The sequence below is a fragment of the Schistocerca serialis genome, chromosome 7 (genome assembly GCF_023864345.2).
Source record: "Schistocerca serialis cubense isolate TAMUIC-IGC-003099 chromosome 7, iqSchSeri2.2, whole genome shotgun sequence".
In the NCBI taxonomy this organism is placed as follows: Eukaryota; Metazoa; Arthropoda; class Insecta; order Orthoptera; family Acrididae; genus Schistocerca; species Schistocerca serialis.
The window spans coordinates 507,360,604-507,383,801 of NC_064644.1; the positions used below are offsets into that span (position 1 = coordinate 507,360,604).

Below are 23,198 nucleotides of genomic sequence, written 5' to 3' on the forward strand. Positions count from 1 at the left end.
ATTTGACGGAAATGGGTGGCTGCAACACCTCAAACGTCTTCTTCGCGTCAAACTATGAGATTCTGTATGTGATTTTAACCTTCTGTATTCTTTCTCTTCCGGGAAAATGGACGTTCCTTGCTCACAACTGGAAGGACTTGGGAACAATTGACACAGATGGGTGGTGCAGCACAGTGCCTACCTGGTACGTGGTGACAGGGTGCCTGAATATTACAGTCCATGGTGGTGTGACCAAAGCTTTGACGTCGAAAGCAGCATATCAGATTAAGTACGTAGCGCCTAACTTCAACATGACGAAAGTCTGCTGGAAAGTACTGAGGAAACTTTTATAGACTGAAAGCCAAGATATAAGTCGCTGGCTTCTGAAGCTCATCATCAACACTTTTCTAACGATTCTATATTTCAAGGACTCGTTTGCTTTCCCATTCCTTGGAGTTCTTCGATATGTGCGAGGGGCGTCCAATGTCTTATGCAACAGATTTTTTCCTGAAGGCGGGTTGATTTTAGTCGGAATTCCTATACAATATATTATTCCCCACTCTTTTCGGTAAAAAACTCTGCTTTTCAACATAATCTCCGTTGAATGCGATGGCCTGGCGCCACCTTATTGGGGGCGGCGGGGGGTTGTATGCCCATATGGTAGCACTCTAGTGCTCGATGTCGGAACCAACGTCTTGCTGCATCAATTAACAATCCCATCATCCAGGAACTGCTTTCCGCTTCCCGCCGAGCCAAATAGATGGAAGTCAGAAGGTGCAAGAGCTGGCCTATAGGGTAGATGAGGAAGAAGAAGCCAGAGAAGTTTTGTGAGCTCCGCTCTGGATGGTGCAGACTTGTGTGAAACCTTGTGTTGTCATGAAAAATGAAAATTCGATTGCATATTTCTGGCGACGAGCACGTTGATGTCCTTTTTAAATTTCCTGATTGTGGCACGATACACTTCTGAGTTGATGTTTGCATCATGAAGGTGGAATTCAAATAAAATTGCTCCTTCCGAGTCCCCATCTCCATTGCTTTACTGGCTGAGGGTGTGGCTTTGAACTTTTTCTTCTTAGAAGAGGTGGTCAGCAAGTATCCAGAGCGCCGTTAAGTGGAATGACCACATAAATCAAATAGCGGGTAAACCAGGTGCTAGACTCAGATTTATAGGAGGAATCTTAAGTAAATATAACGCATCCGCAAAGGAAGCTGCTTATAAGGCGCTTGTTCCACCGGTTCTTGAGTACTGTTCATGATGAATCCGTACCAGGCGGGACTGACAGAAGAGTTAGAGAAGAGCTGACGAAGAGCAACGCCTTTCGTCACGCGATCTTTTAGCCGGTGCGAAAGCATTACGGAGATGCACAACAAATTCCATTGGCAAAATTTATAAGAGAGACATTGTGCATCACGGAGAGATTTGCTATCGAAACTTCGAGAGAGTAGTTTCTGCGAAGAGTCAGACAGCATATTACACTAGTGGCCATTAAAATTGCTACACCACGAAGAAGACGTACTACAGACGCGAAATTTAACCGACAGGAGGAAGATGCTGTGATATGCAAATGATTAGCTTTTCAGAGCATTCACACAAGGTTTGCGCCGGTGGCAACATCTACAACGTGCTGACATGGGGAAAGTTTCCAACTGATTTCTCATACACAAACAGCAGTTGACCGGCGTTGCCTGGTGAAACGTTGTTGTGATGCCTCGTGTAAGGAGGAGAAATGCGTACCATTACGTTTCCGACTTTGATAAAGGTCGGATTGTAGCCTATCACGATTCGCGACATTGCTGCACGCGTTGCTCGAGATCCAAGGACTGTTAGCAGGATATGGAATCGATGGGTTCAGGAGGGCAATATGGAACGCCGTTCTAGATTCCAACCGCCTCGTATCACTGGCTGTCGAGATGACAGGCATCTTAGCCGCATGGCTGTAACGGATCGTGCAGCCACGTCTCGATCCCTGAGTCAACAGATGGGGACGTTTGCAAGACAACAACCATCTGCACGAACAGTTCGACGACGGTTGCAGCAGCATGGACTATCAGCTCGAAGACCATGGCTGCGGTTACTCTTGACGCTGCATCACAGACAGGAACGCCTGCGATGGTGTACTCAACGACGAACCTGGGTGCACAAATGGTAAAACGTCATGTTTCGGATGAATCCAGGTTGTGTTTACGGTATCATTATGGTCGCATCCGTGTTTGGCGACATCGTGGTGAACGCACATTGGAAGGGTGTATTCGTCATCGCCATACTGGCGTATTACCCGGCGTGATGGTATGGGGTGCCATTGGTTACACGTCTCGGTCACCTCTTGTTCGCATTGACGGCAATTTGAAGAGTGGACGTTACATTTCAGATGTGTTACGACCCGTGGCTCTACCGTTCATTCGATCCCTACGAAACCCTACATTTCAGCAGGATAGTGCACGGCCGCATTTGAAGGTCCTGTAGGGGCTTTTCTGGATACAGAAAATGTTCGACTGCTGCCCTGGCCAGCACATACTCCAGATCTCACAGCAATTGAAAACGTCTGGTCAATGGTGGCCGAGCACTGGCCCGTCACAATACGCCAGTCACTAGTCTTGATGAACTGTGGTATCGTGTTGAAGCTGCATGGGCAGCTGTACCTGTACACGCCATCCAAGCTCTGTTTAACTGAATGCCCAGGCGTATCAAGGCCGTTATTACGGCCAGTGGTGCTTGTTCTGGGTACTGATTTCTCAGGCTCTATGCACCTAAATTGCTTGAAAATGTAATCAAATGTCAGTTCTAGTATAATATATGTGTCCAATGAATACCCGTTTATCATCTCCGTTTGTTCTTGGTGTTGCAATTTTAATGGCCAGTAGTGTACTTTCCCCCACATACGCCTCGCGTATTGACCACAAGAAGAAAATTCGAGAAATCAGAGCCAGTACAGAAGCTTATTGACAATCATTCTTCCCACGCGCCACTCTCGAGTGGACAGGGTTGGACCGCTCAGTTAGCGGAAGAAAAGTATACTCCACCACACTCCATTGGGTGGCTTGCGGAGTATGATCTACACGCGAGGTGTCACTTCATGGATTTCCGTTTTGTGTCACGATCCTTAACAGGGTGTACGATGATCACAGGCGGCGGTGCATGTTCTGCAACGTATTTTCCAAGCTGGTCTCAAGGCTGGTAAAGACTTCTTCTGGTAGGGCGTTCCATTCCTCCACCAGCACTGCTGCATGGTCGTTGGTGTGTGTGATATTGCCGCAAAACGTATCTCCAACACATCCCACATGTGTTCGATGCGATTAAGCAGTGGGATCGGGTAGGACAGTGCATTCACCGAATCTCCTCTCTTCCAACAGCTCCTGCGCTGTTCGATGCGGTAGATTATTTTCACCCATAAAAATAGTCAGGGTTGGATGAACCCTGGAAGAGACGCTCAAGCGGAAAGAGTACAATGTTACAACAACGTTGAGCAGTATGTTTACCGTGTTCAAAGATTTGGAGGTTAGTATTGCCATGCAATATTATGCCCCCCACATCACAGCACATGGATCACAAAAACGACGAAGTATTCTGGACGTATTCTCCTATGGCGAGTTGTGGGAATACGTCATGCACCCAGGAACATTGTCGAACATGATCGGCAGGCAGATGTGGCCAAGCGGTTCTAGGCGCTTCAGTCTGGAACCACGCGACCGCTACGGTTGTAGGTTCGAATCCTGCCCTCGGGCATGGATGTGTGTGATGTCCTTAGGTTAGTTAGGTTTAAGTAGTTCTAAGTTCTAGGGGACTGATGACCTCAGATGTTAAGCCCCATAGTGCTGAGGGCCATTTTGAACGTGATAGTTTTGATGGTGCAGGTGTTATGGCGAGGGGAGGTAAAGTGTTGCATGCTCGTACTGACCTCCAAATCTCTGAACAAATACACTCACCGGTCAACATTATTGTGACACTGTAATCATTCGCTATGCGCATTTTTTCAGGAGTGCATTCGGCTCTAACTGTATTTTTATCGATGCAGTGCAGGTGGAGGAATTCTTGGTCCACGATGATACTTGGCAAAAGGACTGGGCTGCCCATCCCCCCAACGTAAATCCCACCGAGCGCTTGCGGGGTGCCTTGAGAAGGTGTAGGCCTACTGGAGCACGTCTGCTTGCACAAACGACCTTCCACCAGCTGTCAACCGCCCTCGAAGAGGAATGGAACATCCTACCATAACAAATCTTTATCAACCTTGTGGCCAACAAAGGAGCGTTGCAAATCATGTACTGTCGTCCGTGATGATTGCACGCACTGTTGAGGACCATGTCCCATTTTGTGTGTTCAGTGGACCATCATAAAACGCCATGACTTCAATGTGTTATAGTCTCCTAATAAAAATTTCATTTCTGAGCGTCTCATTGCGTATTTCTTTGAGTTAGCTTCTGGCATATAGCAGTTCTTTCTTTGTACAGTCCAAGTTTCATGTAGCTATGTTACTTGGCAGTGGCACATCATGCAGAAATTTTTTTCGGCCTTATATTTTGCACCCCAGCGTACAACTGAGGTGCAGAGGTTGCTTTCTAATGACTGTTCTGCCCTACAGCCAAACATCTCACTGATGCGCAGCCCACCTTCAGATTGAGATTTTTTATAGACGTTTTTGCCATCCTCGCGATTCGAGCACTTAACTCAAGATATCCGTTCCCTGTGACACGTAACACTCCACCGCCACGCTGCACTGTGGTTATTGTAGCGTGCCCAGAGCTTAGGGTTATAGAGAACTTTCGGCGCTCTCCGTTCCTCAACTCAGGATGCCGGGTTCGCTAAGCCTGTAGCCGGGAAACGATTGCTAAGCTTCCTGAGGTACTTGCCACGTAAAAAAATGGCTCTGAGCACTATGGGACTTAACATCTGAGGTCATCAGTCACTTAGAACAGCAACTTAAACCTAACTAACCTAAGGACATCACACACATCCACGCCCGAAGCAGGATTCGAACCTGCGACCGCAGCGGTCGCACGGTTCCAGACTGAAGCGCCTAGAGGCGCTCGGTCACAACGGACGACGACCGTTGTGGCTTTATCGAAATAACATGAATGCTGCATCAGTCCTCCCTTTCCTTCCCGCACATTGTTAAAACTCACTTTTTAGTGCACAGAGCCTAGGGCGGTTTTCAATGTTGCTACGCATATTGCCTCTAAATAAGTCCAGTTATATTTTACATAAATTGCAAACAGTCTTTACATTCCAGTAAAAGTAGAGGCTCCACAAACAGATGTTTAATTCCTCAGAGTAGAAAATAATCTTGAACCACTCTGCGCCAGAATTCTCAACAGACTGTTAGACTGTTCACATTGAGGCACGTTTGTAGGCGACCCCTAACCATGGTTTACTGACGTTTTCCGAGATTTACTTTTCACGACAATTTAGTACCGCAGACACGTACTCCCAGCTGCCATTATTAGCAGGACACGGCGATATATCCAGTTCTTTAGTTATATTTAGACCAAAATTTTTTTGGGATTCACTGAGGTACCCTCGTGGGCACTCCAGAGTAGCGTTAGGGAGAATTGGGGAAAGCGACTCGTTTTTTCCAACGGTAGCGTTCAAAAGCACTCTTCCTGCGGCCGTGAGATGACGAGACGCAAACATTGTAGATCGCTGTTAAAGGGGTGCGTAACAATGGTGCATTGCTCCGCAAACTGCCTGGCTTCATTTCCACATAGCTTCCACTTCAAATGATGTAGTAAATCACTGCCACGAGAGTTGATTTGTTGTAAATAATTTGGAATTATATTGGGATTCTAAAGCGTTGAGATGCCGCATTTCCCATGGAAAAACGTCACCCGTCCCCACGTTCTAGCGGGCCAAGTCAGTTACAGCTATGTCCCACTTATTTTGCTCTACATTAATTATGTGGTTCTTATAAATTATTTTCTCAGTTGACTCAGAGTAAGCTGTAATATGCTATTTGGGATCTTGCGCGGCCATTATCAGTTCGTTTACCTGAATTTCCGACAATTCGATCCTATAGCCTTCAGCCTTCTTAACTATCTTCAAGACTGTTTGTCATAACGGACGTATCTGGGAATTAGTAAGACTTTCGCTGAGGACTCCTTGTGATGAGTTGATTCAAAGCAGTTATTAGGTCTTCAGCATAACCCAGAAGTAATATCCTTTATACTATCTGAAGATGAGAACCAGTCGGCACCCGAGTTAAATTAGGAAGAGGGCTGTCTTTGGATCTTGGAACAAGGGACTGTTGGGCCTGATTAAATGTACTGTCATTTCACGATATGATAGACACTGATAAAATTCAAACACCTCATTTACTCTGTATTACACGTTGGTGAAACAGAACAAGTTGATCACGTATATGACTGATACGTCGATAGTAAAGACATATTTGCTTCTCTTGCATGTTATTAAGTGCAACAGCCAGATAAAATCTATATACATACTCTTCAATAGGTAGCTTCAAGATGCTGACAGTTTGCTCGATGTGTTAGTGGGACAATTCAAAAGGTCGTATAATTTACAAGGCTCTACCGTATGTTATGTAAGGAATGTGGCTTTCTGTTATCCATGGAAAGATTGAAAATGTCGACGATATGTCACGAGTACGATAATATTTGCACGGTGTAAACATGTCAAAGGCCGGACTGTTTGTACAGAGAGCTCCTTATTGTTTACAGTGGCACCTCTGCTTTTCAAGACGTGTGCTGACGATGAACACAACGTTGCGGAATGTCGACGGCAGGCTCTACAGGAAGTGATACCCCTACTGGCCACTGGTAAGTAGAAACTCGCCTATCGTTAGAACACCACATAAGCGTAAATCGTTAGTAACAGGAATTCCATCTTCCAAATGTAAGGACCACGTAGCTTTAAATGCGACAACAGATGTGGAAAGTTACTTAGAGTAAAGTTCCAATTACGGTAAACTTAGGTGCCCACTACTGAAAATATTAGAAAAAAGTTCAATTTTTAAGCGGTTAGTGTGCATTTCTGAAGCAAATTTCATGTCGAGGTGGAACGCCCGTTTAGCAGGACGAATTTTATGGTAGCCTTGTGTCAATGTTTGTCTATAGAGACTGACATACCTTCACTGTCAAGTCAGATTGTAAGAGTGAATGCGAGTGCGAGCGTTAGAAGCGCTAATAAAAAAATATATTCACAGGAGCCATCTATGAGTTATACAAACTGTCACAGGAAGAATGGTCAGTACTCAGGAAGATGACATGAACGATCCTTCGGAACAAAACAGACTAGTAAACATGGGTTCTACAATGCATACCTTGAGAGTTATGAGCACTTGTTAACAACATTCACTATCGTGAAAAACATTTCTTCTACTGAATAAGTGTTCATAGCTCTTGAGGTATCGCATTTTAGAGCCCATGTTTACTAGACTTGTTTGCTTCGAATGATCTTTCCTGTCATATCCCTAAATACTGCCCATTCCTGCTGGGAAACCCTGTATAGCGGTCTTTCCAAGAAAGAGCCTCACGGGCTGGAACGCTCACGACCTCAGCTCACAGATGCGGTAATACCCTGCAGGCGCAAGTAAACGGATGTGCCTTCGGCTGTTTAGTAATCGTGGATATGAAGTTGTGACGGCAAGAAAGATGTCTAGAGGCGAAGGTCCACTGCCTGCTTCTTTTGGGAGAAAAACAGTGGCTGAGATTGACGTCCACAGTGCCTGTAAATGCAATTTAGAAAGTCATTAATTCGCCTTCATGCATTAGATTACGATCTAACATAAGAGGGTCCTCGTAAGAAACTTACTTCCTGTTTGAAGAGCAACGTTCAAGAAGATGTAAGTTGAGAACATACAGAGGGGTCCAAAAAATGTATCCACTGTTTAAAAGTCCATAACTTGCAAACTAATTGACGGAGTTGTCTCATTTTTGGTGAAAATGTAGCTTAAAGTCCAACTTAAAGGTATCACTGTAGGTGTTCGAAATGGTCACCATTAACATCCACACACAAACGATGCCGCCGAACTGCAGGACGAACTACTGACTGCAACGTGTTCAGTTGGATATTTGCACATGAATGTACGATGGATTCTCGAAGTTCATCCAATGTGCGTGGCTTTTGTTGATAAACGACGTCATTTAGTGTTCCCCACAGTTAAAAGTACAGAGGAGTTAGGTCTGGGGAACGTGGTGGATACTCCACAGCACCTCTACGGTCTATCCATCTTCCTGGTAGATTTTCGTCGAGATACGCCCTAACACGATTTTGGTAGTGGGCTGGGGCACCATCTTGTTGAAGGTAAACTCTTCCGTCTCCATACAAGTCTCAGATGGCAGGTAAAATGGATGTCTGAAGCTTCTGAAGGTACACCTCACCGGTAACTGTGCCGTCAAAGAAGAATGGCCCAATCAAGCCCCGGTAAGACAACCCACACCACACATTTTACTCCTGGCAAATTTGAACTGTTCCTCATCAGACCACACAATCATCTCTGCAAACTCTTCGTTGCGCACCATGTCAGTAAACCACTCGCAGTACTCCATTCTACGATCTGGGTCGTCCTCGTTCATTGCGTGTAGGAATCGTGGGATGTAGAACTTCCAGTTTGCTGTCTTCAAAATTCGCCGAACACTTGGGCGACTCACTCCAGTTTCACGGACACACTGTCTCACAGACTTCTGTGGTGAGCGAGTGAATTGTTGTAACACACTATGGGAGTTAGCTGGGCTTATTACTATTACCAGTTGTCCGGATCGTTGTTGGTGTACATCTTTAACACAGCCTTCGGCTTCAAATTTGTCTCGAATGTGACGAATCGTTAAGGGTGTTTGTGGCTCTGTTTGATATTTATTTCGCCATTGCCGTTGAACCTCATTAATGTTTGCCTACTTAAAATTCAAAGCTGATTTCCTTTCATCGAATGTATGCCTTCCGCCAGCCATGCTTACTCGAGTAACTAGGTGCAACTAAGAACAAAACACTGACTATCTGGCGACTATCATCTAACAAAACAAAACAACGCAATACAAGGGTTGTGTGGCGATTTCCGGAACTACAGACTATTACACTACCAAAGATGAGACAACTCTGTAAATTAGTTTGCCAGTTATGGACTTTTAAACAGTGTATACATTTTTGGACCTCTCTGTATTGTGAATAACTGTTTTGCAGAAGTGTAAAACACTTCTTATGCTACAGTAATACGTTTATTCGTTTCAGATAAATGCTGCGCAAGACAAACTAAGTAAAGGTGTAATTCGTCCAAGTTACAAAGTAGTACACATAACTGCTCAGATTGAAAAAACCATTGTCTTTGTGATCACACGTTAAATCATGTCTGGTAGCAGTAGCAGAATGCGTAGTTACAAGGTGATTAGCAACTTTTGAAAACGTTTGTCTCTCAAAGCAATCGGTGACCCGTCGAATTCTCGATAAGGAAGCTGATTTCGAGGCACGACTCAGGAATAAAGCCAGAGTTTCACAGCCTTTTATCTCGCACTCGATGAGAGATTTATATGACTGCGTCGAACTTGTTGTTTTTGTACGTGGTGTGCACATGCAGATACAAGTTACGAATGAGCTATTAGATCTGGCACCACTGGATTACACGACAATAACGGCTTGATGATTTTGTAACAGTATGTCTGTGTATAAACTACGTGAACTTGCCGTGGGAGAACCTTAATTCTGTCGCCACCGTCGGTGCGCGACAAATGTTTGGGCGTCAGCATAGTTCTTCTCTCGCTTAAAAAATAAACTGAAAGAGTAACTTTGGAAAGGATGTCTGCAGTACACACTGTATCGTTCATTAGGAGGCATTCTGTGCAGCAACGTGGAACTTTGTCATGTAGTGAACATTGTGGTTATGTCTGTGAATTGTATACGAAGGCACAGTATGAAACATTATCAGTCCAAAGGCTGTCTACGCAACATTAAATACAGATGTGGAGATATACTTTATCATTGCGTCGTTCGGTGGATCAACAGAAATAAGGTTCTGGATTCTTTTTATTTGTTTATTTGCTTATTTGCGATTCATGAGGAAATCTCCTTGTGCCTAGACGAAAAGGGATGTAAATTCCATAGAACCAAAATGGATATCAGATCTTGTTTTCCTGTCAGGTCTAACAGTGCACCAAAATACACTGAATATATCACTACAGGAGAAAGAGTTGTTGGTAGCATGCATGCATGACTAATACAAGGCGTTCCGATATAAGGTGTGTATTTGCGAGATAGATGGGGAACTGAAATCTGACGTTCTTCACTCACCTTGATTCTCTAAATTTTCTTCCTGACGTCTCCTGCGTATACTATCAACCTACAATTAATCAGCAAATAAATGATTTAGAATCGTGAGATCCAAGAATCGAACATTTCATTGTAGGCGCTGCAATTGTTCAGTACTACTTTTTCAGTTGTATCTGATGCTGCGCGTATTTGAATGCAGTTGGAACTAATTGATTTACAAAATCAACGTCATTAAAGGACAGGTACTGCTATGGTCTGAATTTGTCTCCATGGTATCAAAATGTAATAGGAAACATGTTCAGGTCAACATACTGTTGTGAGCAGCAATTCTCTGCAATGAAAAGGACTAAAACAAAGAAAGGCCGTTGCTTCATGACCATATAATGAAGAATATGCTCCGCATCGCTGTAGCAAACAAGGTACCACCTGATATAAGCGCGCTCTTCTCGCAAAAAAACCATAGAAAAACATAAAAATCAAAAAATCTCTTATTAGTTATGCAAAAATTACTCTGCTCGACAGTTCCACAAAGACGGTCCATCCCTTACCAGCCTTTAAATTTTAATTTCCTTCAGTGTTTTATTGTGATTAATTTCATTAGATCGAGTTCATGCACAAGTCGGGATCTGGAGTGTAGCTGCAGCGCCTCGTGACGCTATTCTCTTGCTGACCCCTTCAAAAATGGTTCAAATGGCTCTGAGCACCATGGGACTTAACTTCTGAGGTCATCAGTCCCTTAGAACTACTTAAACATAACTAACCTAAGGACATCACACACATCCATGACCGAGGCAGGATTCGAACCTGTGACCAGAGCGGTCGCGCGGTTTCGGACTGTAGCGCCTAGAACCGCTCGGCCACCCCGGCCACTTCACTTTGAAACGTCCACTGTTCTGGTAAATTTCTACATTATGTGATTTTCAAACAGCTGAGCAAAACTCAACGTACTCAAACAGTTTTCTCTTTACTTATTCTGATCATCACTAAACTGAGAGCCGGCCGGTGTGGCTGTGCGGTTCTAGGTGCTTCAGTCTGGAACCCCGTGACCGCTACGGTCGCAGGTTCGAATCCTGCCTCGGGCATTGATGTGTGTGATGTCCTTAGGTTAGTTAGGTTTAAGTAGTTCTAAGTTCTAGGGGACTGATGACCACAGATGTTAAGTTCCATAGTGGTCAGAGCCATTTGAACCATTTGAACTAAACTGAGACACAATATTTTTGGCGCAACGCAATCTGACTGTCGATAATCCCTACAAAAGAATGACCCTGACTAACAATAACCTATACCTTTTATGAATCACTTACTTCACAAAAATCTTCGTTACTCGAAATCTGCAACACAGCGAGCGCCAATACTGCCAGCTAAATAAAAGATACTAACTACTGAAGGCACTAACTACTGATAGCAATAGTTAGCAAATGAATGATTTTGATAGAGAACAAACAATGTATTTACCTTAATCTTTAAAAGTCATAATACACTCCTGGAAATGGAGAAAAGAACACATTGACACCGGTGTGTCAGACCCACCATACTTGCTCCGGATACTGCGAGAGGGCTGTACAAGCAATGATCACACGCACGGCACAGCGGACACACCAGGAACCGCGGTGTTGGCCGTCGAATGGCTCTAGCTACGCAGCATTTGTGCACCGCCGCCGTCAGTGGCAGCCAGTTTGCCGTGGCATACGGAGCTCCATCGCAGTCTTTAACACTGGTAGCATGCCGCGACAACGTGGACGTGAACCGTATGTGCAGTTGACGGACTTTGAGCGAGGGCGTATAGTGGGCATGCGGGAGGCTGGGTGGACGTACCGCCGAATTGCTCAACACGTGGGGCGTGAGGTCTCCACAGTACATCGATGTTGTCGCCAGTGGTCGGCGGAAGGTGCACGTGCCCGTCGACCTGGGACCGGACCGCAGCGACGCACGGATGCACGCCAAGACCGTAGGATCCTACGCAGTGCCGTAGGGGACCGCACCGCCACTTCCCAGCAAATTAGGGACACTGTTGCTCCTGGGGTATCGGCGAGGACCATTCGCAACCGTCTCCATGAAGCTGGGCTATGGTCCCGCACACCGTTAGGCCGTCTTCCGCTCACGCCCCAACATCGTGCAGCCCGCCTCCAGTGGTGTCGCGACAGGCGTGAATGGAGGGACGAATGGAGATGTGTCGTCTTCAGCGATGAGAGTCGCTTCTGCCTTGGTGCCAATGATGGTCATATGCGTGTTTGGCGCCGTGCAGGTGAGCGCCACAATCAGGACTGCATACGACCGAGGCACACAGGGCCAACACCCGGCATCATGGTGTGGGGAGCGATCTCCTACACTTGCCGTACACCACTGGTGATCGTCGAGGGGACACTGAATAGTGCACGGTACATCCAAACCGTCATCGAACCCATCATTCTACCATTCCTAGACCGGCAAGGGAACTTGCTGTTCCAACAGGACAATGCACGTCCGCATGTATCCCGTGCCACCCAACGTGCTCTAGAAGGTGTAAGTCAACTACCCTGGCCAGCAAGATCTCCGGATCTGTCCCCCATTGAGCATGTTTGGGACTGGATGAAGCGTCGTCTCACGCGGTCTGCACGTCCAGCACGAACGCTGGTCCAACTGAGGCGCCAGGTGGAAATGGCATGGCAAGCCGTTCCACAGGACTACATCCAGCATCTCTACGATCGTCTCCATGGGAGAATAGCAGCCTGCATTGCTGCGAAAGGTGGATATACACTGTACTAGTGCCGACATTGTGCATGCTCTGTTGCCTGTGTCTATGTGCCTGTGGTTCTGTCAGTGTGATCATGTGATGTATCTGACCCCAGGAATGTGTCAATAAAGTTTCCCCTTCCTGGGACAATGAATTCACGGTGTTCTTATTTCAATTTCCAGGAGTGTATATATATATATATATCAGTTCATGACATCCATCTTTGCAAATTTCCTTTTTCTGGCGGGCACACGTCCAGATCGTCCGCTTATAGTGACCTCTCAATACTCTGCCATCCCTCTCTCCACATCCACCACCGCTGGCGGCTCACCTCCAACTGCGCAACGCTACGCGCTCTTCACATCCAACTGCCCAACACTACACAAGCGAATATTCCAACAATGCCAACCAGCCACAGACTGCATACAGCACAGTCAGTGATTTTCATACAGAGCGCTACATGGCGTTACCAACATAAAAACCTAAACAACTTACAACCTGCACACATGCCCACCGCAGCTACGTAGGCACATAACCACAGCACACGGCCGAGAGACGCTGCCCCGTGGGCAAGTAAGCACTCCCCAATTTATAGGCGAACACCCTGCATAGTGTAACTACACTGACAGAAAATAATCACAACACCAAGGAGTTATGCGTCATAAACGAAAGTTGATGGCGAGTTTCTGCATATGAAAGTTGATGTCTATTCAGATTTCGCTCCAGTCGCGTAAGAGGATGCAAATCAGGTTTGCCTTAAATACACGCTGTAAGGGTCGTGAGCGTTACTGACCTTTGAGATCGGACGTGGTGAGTTGGTGTTAGTCAAGAATGCCTCTAAGGGAGGGGCGGGCAGGAATCCTGCACATTTGCGGTGCACTTGCACGCGTGCAGTTAACAGGTGTTCCGCGTGCACACAGGGGTAAGCTGGCCACCCGCTTATCTCCCACCCCCACCATACCCTCTGTCCGCTCCTTCCTCTGTAATGCGTTTTGTTTCCTAGCTTGCTTTATTGAGTGAATGAATAAGGTTAGTAGGAGTGCTTGAAGGAAATCATGGTTTGAAAGAGTACCTATTACCTACGATACGTTTTATTTAATTATCACAGGTGGAGTTTACGATACGTTTAATATCTGGAACAAAATTTCTACATACAGACAAACACAAACAGTTACGTAAATTTTCATCACTGATGTTTGCTCTTAACCGAGACTTATTAATTCAGCAAATGGTTTTCCAGCTCTCGCTATATTAAGCGCAGTCTTATAACTTGCACATACCGCTGGGCTATTATTGTTGTCGTCCTGAAAACTTGAAAACAGTGCTCCATAAAATTTTAAGTCAGTTAGATGAGAGACATGACGAGAGAAAGTCGCAGATCTCTCGTGACAACAGCAACTACGACAAATTCAAATGGCTCTGAGCACTATGGGACTTAACTGCTGTGGTCATCAGTCCCCTAGAACTTAGAACTACTTAAACCTAACTAACCTAAGGACATCACACACATCCATGCCCGAGGCAGGATTCGAACCTGCGACCATAGCGGTCGCGCGGTTCCAGACTGTAGTGCCTAGAACCGCTCGGCCACTCCGGCCGGCCAACTACGACAGATTCATCTGGTATCGTCAGATCGCTCTTCTTAAGCTCAGTCAATTCCGCATCCGCTCAGAATCCGACAATAAATTGTACTCGTCCTTGTGAAATTTATTATAATGGCCTTCAATACTAAACTTCCGTTGACCAGCGAGAATGCTGCCACATATTAAACATTTCGAATTTTCTCGTTTTTGCACAAAGAAAAAATGATTCTCCCATTACTTTTTAAAAGATAGCAAATCTCCACTTCTCCGTTTCTTGAAATACAACGTTCACTACATAGTGCTCGCTTCGCATCAACGTCCGCAGCTTAGCCTGGTACTACACTGCTGCAACCTGCCGGCTGTCGCCACAGTCCCGGTCGACGCCTGCACGCGAGCAGCACACGTGCAGCGCTGTGCGCTCATGAGCCGCGTGCAACGTTTGCCCGCCCCTGATCTAAGGCAACAAAGACGCCATTATCATCTTCTCACTGAGTTTGAGCGAGGTCGTGTAATAGGGCTACGAGGAGCTGGATGTTCCTTCTGTGATATTGCGGAAAGGCCCGACAGGAATGTAGTGACTACACATGACTCCTGGTGGCTGTGGCCACAAGACTGTTCAGTGGTAAGAAGACTGAACTCCGGATGTGGCACTAGTGAGAGGGAAGACAGCCGTGTTCGGCGTATGGCTCTGCACATCGTACTGCTTCTGCAGCAGTAGGCATGACAGTGACCCAACCAACTGCTACCAATTGGTTACTTTAAGAACAACACCGAGCCAGACATCCTGTAGGGTGCATTTCACTGACCCCAAAACAGCACAATTTGCGACTTCAGTGGTGTCAAGCGAGAGCTCATTGGCGGGCAAAGTGGAGGTATGTTGTGTTTCCTGATGAAAGCCGGTTCTGCCCCAGTGTCAATGGTGGCCGTGTGGAACAGCCTGTCCACGTGCTAGTCATACTGGACCTACACCTGGAGGTATGGTCTTGGGTGCGATTTCGTGGTAATCCTACGCACCCTGACTGCAAATTTGTATGTCAATGTGGTGATTCGACCTGTTATGCTGTCATTCATGCACAGCATTCCAAGAGGTGTTTTCCAACAGGATAACGCTCAGATATATACCGCTGTTGTAACCCAACATGCTCTACAGAGAATCGACATGTTGCCTTGGCCTGCTCGGTCACCAGATCTGTCTCCAGCGAAGCACATTTGGGACATCATCAGACGACAACTCCAGCGTCATTCACAACCAGCATTAACGGTGTAACGTGGTTACTTATTCTATGATTGAGAACAACTGTGTAAGTTGAAATGATATGTTTAATGTCGCAATTTTTAGCACAAAATGCACGCTTTTACACTGTTTTCAATTTGATAACATAACAGTTGTCAGGATAACGCATCTCGCCAACATCAAAAAGTGAAATAATCCTCTACACAACAATATTAAATATTAACTCTCAGAAAGAATATTAATCCAAAACACAACAATATTAAAATTTAATTAGAAGTTTCTTTACAAAATTGTTCCTACATATGCGTTATGATATTGGTCAGTACTACGAAAATCGTCCGATTCTGGTTCAAAGTTTGGTACTATTTAGGGTGACGATCAAGCCTACAGTGGATGGTTAGATATGTGACAAATTGAGCGAAAGATTACGCAGGGCCACTCGAGTTTACAGTGGATGGTGAATGCAATCTGGTGAACCAACAAAGTGTACACCTCTGTACGCAGTATTTACCTTAAGCTGCGACGAGCTGCCGTCTCATAGGCCGCTCTCTTCCGCTGAAATTCCTATAAAACTAATCAAACCTTTGCTGATTTTTCCAATAGAAACTTTCCCTATGTTTCTCGTACTCAGTCCTAGTATTTGTAGGTGGCGATATACACGCGCATGGTAGTAGCAGCGTGCGTATTATAGCGCCTTCTCAGTTCTCGCAAGAAGTATTAACTAATTGCTGGTTCGTTTTTCCACAGCTGGAGCTAACCATTGCTACAGCTAATTTCTAGCTGGATTTCATCCACTGTAAACGCAGTGTTCACACAAATTTCTTCTCTGCATCGTACAGAGCGTTAAGCGCTCTGTTCTGCACTTGACGCCAGATCAGAGAGGAGGACCCCGAAAATTTCTCTCTTGCCTTACTCATGGGCGAACTGCCTCCCCCCACCTAGGTTCATTCGTTCTTCACGTCATGGCCTTTTTCAACCAATAGAAGCATTCCTCTTATTTTGTGGAAACTCTCTCTACCAATCGCTATGTCTCTTCTAGTAAACTGCGTCGCTTCAGTACTTTTCTGCTTCCTAGTGCATTTCCGCCAATCGGATGTTTTGTGCCCGTTCTAGACGTCTAAAGTAAATTGACCTTCACGTGTGTCGCACTTGCTGGACACGTGATCTAAATGCTTCACTGGTTTTTGTCTGTATCCCTTTGGAATTTCGAAACACAGCTTTCTAAAACTTTCTCTGTCCCTCTGCAGATGTGCCACTACCTGCGTTTCTCCCACCTGAGTCACCTGGTCAGGTCGTTGACTTTCCACCTGCCACCCCTTTAAGTGGTTTCTGTGGTAACGTTTGCAGCATGCCTTCGCTTCTGCCTGGCTTTCAAACTCAAAAGACTCGTGCAGCTTGTTCCACCTTCCACTCAAAGACATGAATTATATAGGAATTGTGTGTTAATTACTGTCGATTGACTGTCATCCCTTTTTGCGTTACATACTGGTAAGTAAATTTGCTCATAACCGCTGAATTACGTTATGTGTCTTATTCACCTTCTCATTGCGGTGTATAAAGCTCTCATGTAAGGTGTGAATCTGACCTTCATTTATTCTGCCACCTTACAATGGTCCCTGTATTGACTGACCAAATGCAACAAGCATGGGAGAAGTAATCTACTCCTCGCTTCTTTGTCATCAATACTGTCGTCGATGCTAAAGTCATTATAGAAAATTCGAGAGGAGTAAGATTTACAATAAACTAATTTATCTTTTCTTTTGTAGCTGGTTCCAGTTCTTCATGTCTAGGGGTCTGATTCTTGAAGCTGAAGTTTTCGCATTTTAGGTTCTCAGGTTCCGATTGACGTAAATAAAGTTGAAGAATGCGCGTGGAGGTTTTTTATGTTTATTTGTGTCACATTTTCCTATATCACATTGTCTTTTGAATTTTCTAATTAACAGAGCCAAAATTACATTGTACTTCCAAAATATAAAAACAAGTGTAATCACAACAGAGGCATACCCTCCACGCCTTCCTCACTCTGCCGTAATAACAATATTCCAAAGGGTTTACAAATTTTCTTGACAAATGAATTTCTATTATTTTATAAATGAATCCAGAAATAAACATAATGAACAGTTCCAGATTGTGTAACAAATAATAAAAATTTTAAGTGTGCCAAATATTTCGTAATTTGAAATGTTTCTAAAAAAATTATTTTAACTGTACATACAGAGCTAGTACATATCGACTGTCTTTCTCCATACATGTGTACACCATAATTATTCTACCACGCAAACATTGGGGCTACACTCGTCTGGTGTGAGACGTTCCCGGAGGGATGGGATGATGGAAGGGGTCCACTGGGAGCCGAACTGCACAATAACCCTGGGTTTGGTGTGCGATGGTGGTGGGGTGCGTGGACTGCTGTAGCCTGTTGTGGGGTTTCGTACTACTGCAGGCTGCAGTGGGGACGAAGCCTCTCCGTCGTTTCTAGGTCCCCAGTTGCATACAATACAATACATATCGACTGTAACAACGAAGATAAAGTAATCCAAATTCGTAGTTTTTAGCTTATAATATATTGTGTATAAAATGATGTGGCATTTTTCAGATAAACAGTAGAGATAATAAAGACCTGTCCAAAATTCGAAAATTAGGTCTGGTATCCACTGCTTCTGTTGAGGAAGAGTAACGCTGGAGGAGCGTGTCCCTTTACAGACTCCATTGCGTAAACTGACATCGGGCACCTGTGCAACAGAGTTCATGCACACTTGCATGCATGCACTCAACATTCTGGCGGTCGAACTGGTTCTTAATGTGCCAGTAGTTCAAACTTGCGATGCCTTATCTCTCGCTTACATTAACCTGTGATCTCGCAACGTTACTCACTTAAATGTGTTACCTGGAAAAATGTATTCCCGAAATTTCATTAATCTACTTCTATTGTTTTTACTGGTGCAATGCTTTTTCCCGTCAGTGTAATATGATCAACTTACTGGCCATTTCCAGGCGGCACTGTTGGTTAATAATCTATGGATTTAACCCCGTAATTAATCTGATATATTAATATATGTGAACTTTTGTGTATTCAAATTGTTAATCCTATAGTGTGTTTGTAAATATTGTTATTTACTCGGAAACATTTATAAGAAAATATATTGGGTGAGAGGGAGTACTTTGAAGCAATTTGGTTTCTACAAAGAGGTCAATGATTGAGGAATTTGGAAGTTGTGGATTTTTCGAGCTGAAAGTCATCTTGAAATGAAATGGTGCAAAGAATTGCTATGATGTCCTACGATGTGGAAGGACATTGGAGATCCATTAGGTTATAATAAACGTGTGCTCTGAGCGATATTATTGTAGTATTGTGAATTGACTGAAGAGTGAGTTCTTTAAGGAAGACATACGAATCTCACGTAAAAGTTCTCGTTACAAGTGCACAAAGGCGTAATTATGACGAGGCCAGTAGATTGCTCACGGCTACTGCCTTATAAGTACCGTGCGCTAACCAATTGCGCCACTGGGGCACGAGGCCAGTAGAAACTGATGTGAACTCGGTACGTGTGGATCTTCGTTGTAAGTTCTAAAAATGTGTATTTCGCAGTTGTGGTAAAGAGTGACATGAACTACAAGACACTAAGTCAATACACTTCACCTCTGTCGAGAGTGTGCTTTGGAGAATTAAAGTAAACCATTGACCCGGGCCGGCTCCGCTGGGGTAATGTGAAGTACACTCCGGGCCATTAAAATTGCTGCACCATGAAGACATGCAGATGATAAACGGGTATTCATTGGACAAATATATTATACTAGAACTGACATGTGATTACATTTTCACGCAATTTGGGTGCATAGATCCTGAGAAATCAGTACCCAGAACAACCACCTCTGGCCGTAATAACGGCCTTGATACGCCTGGGCATTGAGTCAAATAGAGCTTGGAAGGCGTGTACAGGTACAGCTGCCCATGCAGCTTCAAGACGATACCACAGTTCATCAAGAGTAGTAACTGGCGTATTGTGACGAGCCAGTTGCTCGGCCACCATTGACCAGACGTTTTCAGTTGGTGAGAGATCTGGAGAATGAGCTGGCCAGGGCAGCAGTCAAACATTTTCTGTATCCAGAAGGGCCCGTACAGGACCTGCAACATGCGGTAGTGCATTATTCTGCTGAAATGTAGGGTTTCGCAGCGATCGAATGAAGGGTAGAGACACGGGTCGTAACATATCTGAAATGTAACGTACACTGCTCAAAGTGCCGTCAATGTGAACAAGAGGTGACCGAGACGTGTAACCAATGGCACCCCATACCATCACGCCGGGTGATACGTCAGTATGGCGATGACGAATACACGCTTCCAATGTGCGTTCACCGCGATATCGCCAAACACGGATGCGACCATCATGATGCAGTAAACAGAACCTCGATTCATCCGAAAAAATGTCGTTTTGCCATTCGTGTACCCAGGTTCGTCATTGAGTAGACCATCGCAGGCGTTCCTGTCTGTGATGCAGCGCCAAGGGTAACCGCAGCCATGGTCTCCGAGCTGATAGTCCATGCTGCTGCAAACGTCGTCGAACGGTTCGTGCAGATGGTTGTTATTTTGCAAACGTCCCCGTCTGTTGACTCAGGGATCGAGACGTGGTTGCACGATCTGTTACAGCCATGCGGATAAGATACGTGTCATCTCGACTGCTAGTGATACGAGGCCGTTGGGATCCAGCACGGCGTTCCGTATTACCCTCCTGAACCCACCGATTCCATATTCTGCTCACAGTCATTGGATCTCGACCAACGCGAGCAGCAATGTCGTGATACGATAACCCGCAATCGCGATAGGCTATAATCCGACTTTTATGAAAGTCGGAAACGTGATGGTACGCATTTCTCCTCCTTACGCGAGGCATCACAACAACGTTTCACCAGGCAAAGCCAGTCAACAGCTGTTTGTGTATGAGAAATCGGTTGGAAACTTTCCTTATGTCAGCACGTTGTAGGTGTCGCCACCGGCGCCAACCTTGTACTCTGAAAAGCTATCATTTGCATATCATAGCTCCTTCTTCCTGTCAGTTAAATTTCACGTCTGTAGCACGTCATCTTCGTGGTGTAGCAGTTTTAATGGCCAGTAGTGTGTCTACGTCCACACGATTTGAGTGGCGTAGCCTGTTTTGTTTGGAGATCTCGAATAAAATTTAGAGAATTACGTTAAGTAAGTGAGAGTATCAACAATTTCATGTACAATGAGGTGACAAAAGTGATGGGACAACTCCTAATGTCGTATCGGACTTCCTCTTACTTGGCGTAGTGCAGCAGCTCGACGTAGCATGGACTCAACAAATCGATAGAAGTCCTCTTCAGAAATATTGCTCTACGCTGTCTCTTTAGTTGTCCATAATTGTGAATGTGTTGCTGGTGTAGGATTTTGTGCACGAATTGAGTTCTCGATTACGTCGCATAAATGTTCGATCGGATTCATGTCAGACGATCAGGGCGGGATAATCATTCGCTCTTATTGTCCAGAATGTTCATCAAATCAATGGAGAGCAATTGTGGCCCGGTGATGTGGCTCATTGTCGTCCATAAAAATACCGTCGTTGTTTGGGAACATGTACTACATGAATGGCTGCAAAAGGTCTCCAAGTAATCGAGGATATAGCCATAATTGGTTCAGGTGGACCAGAGGACCCGGTCCTTTCCATGAAAACACAGCCCGTACCCTTATGGAGCCACCCCCATCTTGCACTCGGGAGTCATCTGACCTGGTCGCGGTTTTCCAATCGTCTAGGTTGCAACCGATATGGTCATGCGCCCAGGGAGGCGCGGGTTAGCCGCGCGGTCTGGGGCGCCGTGTCACGGTCCGTGCGGCTTTTCCCGTCGGAGGTCCGAATCCTTCCTCGGGCATGGATGTGTGTGTTGTCCATAGCGTAAGATAGTTTAAGTTAGACTAAATAGTGTGTAGGCTTAGAGACGGATGACCCCAGCAGTTTGGTCCCATAAGACCTTACCACAAATTTCTAATTTCCATGCGCCCAGGAGAGGCGCTGCAGCCGATGTCGCAGTGCTGCGCTGTTAGCAAAGGCTTTCGCGTCGCTCGTCTGCCACCGCAGCCCATAAACGCCATATCTGGCAGCACTGTCCTAACGGATGTGTTCGTCGTACGCGGCCACGTTGATTTCTGTGGTTATTTCACGCAGTGTTGCTCGTTTGTTAGCACTGACAACTGCACCCGAATGCCGCTGCTCTCGGTCGTTAAGTGGAGGCCGTTGGCCACTGCGTTGTCTGTGATAAGAGGTAATGCTTGAAATTTGGTATTCGCGACACACTCTTGAAACTGTGGCTCTCAGAATATTGAATCCCCTAACGAATTCCGAAATGGAATGTCTCATACGTCTATTTATAACTACCATTCCACGTTGAAAGTCTGTTAATTCCTTTTGCGCGGACATAATCACGTCTGAAACCTTTTCACATGGATCACTTGGGTACAAATGACAGCTGCACCAATGTGCTGTCCTTTTGTACCTTATGTACGTGACACTACCGCCATGCCGGCCGGAGTGGTTGTGCGGTTCTAGGCGCTACAGTCTGGAACCGAGCGACCGCTATGGTCGCAGGTTCGAATCCTGCCTCGGGCATGGATGTGTGTGATGTCCTTAGGTTAGTTAGGTTTAGTTCTAAGTTCTAGGGGACTGATGACCTCAGAAGTTAAGTCGCATAGTGCTCAGAGCTATTTGAACCACTACCACCATTAGTAATTGTACATATCGCTATCCCATTCGTCACCTCAGTGTAAGTTTCTTAATGCAAGCAGCGCAGGCAATGAAATTTATCTGCAGGCATGAAAGTTATGTGTTCGATACTGAATGGTGTTTGGACAGACATCTCATGGCAATAATGTGAACGCATCGTGATATAAGTGATATGTTTACAACCACTTTAAATACTGTAGGCCAATCATGGGTGTATGTGTGTGAGTGATTCAGTATGTATTGAAGGCTGGCTGAGGTCGCACAGTAAAAGAAAAAATACGAAGAAACATGCTAATCTACATGTTTAGCTCGTTTTAGAGCACTCCATTTCTGAAGCTTAGCACGCACTGAGATTCATTGTTGTGACTCATTGCCGATGTTCTTTTTCATGGACTCTTTATGCCAGTATTATTCGCCGTGCCACTCCAGGAATCGTGTAACATCTAGAAAGAAATGACGGAAGCTAAGTTTCTCAAGCACTTTTTCGTAAACATTTCACTTGGAGCATAAGCCGTGCGGTTCTAGGCGCTACAGTCCGGAGCCGCGGGACTGCTACGGTCTCAGGTTCGAATCCTGCCTCGGGCATGGATGTGTGTGATGTCCTTAGGTTAGTTAGGTTTAAGTAGTTCTAAGTTCAAGGGGACTGATGACCTAAGATGTTAAGTCCCATAGTGCTCAGAGCCATTTGAACCACTTCTTTGGAGTATAAAAAAACAACACACATTTTGAATTCGAATTTTCTTTTGCT

General features: G+C 45.3%; 1 protein-coding gene across 1 annotated transcript in view; it reads left to right on the forward strand.

Annotated features, from left to right (window-relative positions):
- The window catches only part of LOC126413178 (putative beta-carotene-binding protein), a 108,570-nt gene that overhangs the window by 11,133 nt on the left and 74,239 nt on the right, over positions 1-23,198 (forward strand). The window contains exon 2 of the mRNA XM_050083074.1: positions 6,649-6,747. Within this exon, the coding sequence (XP_049939031.1) occupies positions 6,649-6,747 (99 nt within the window). The remainder of the gene's footprint in view (positions 1-6,648; positions 6,748-23,198) is intronic.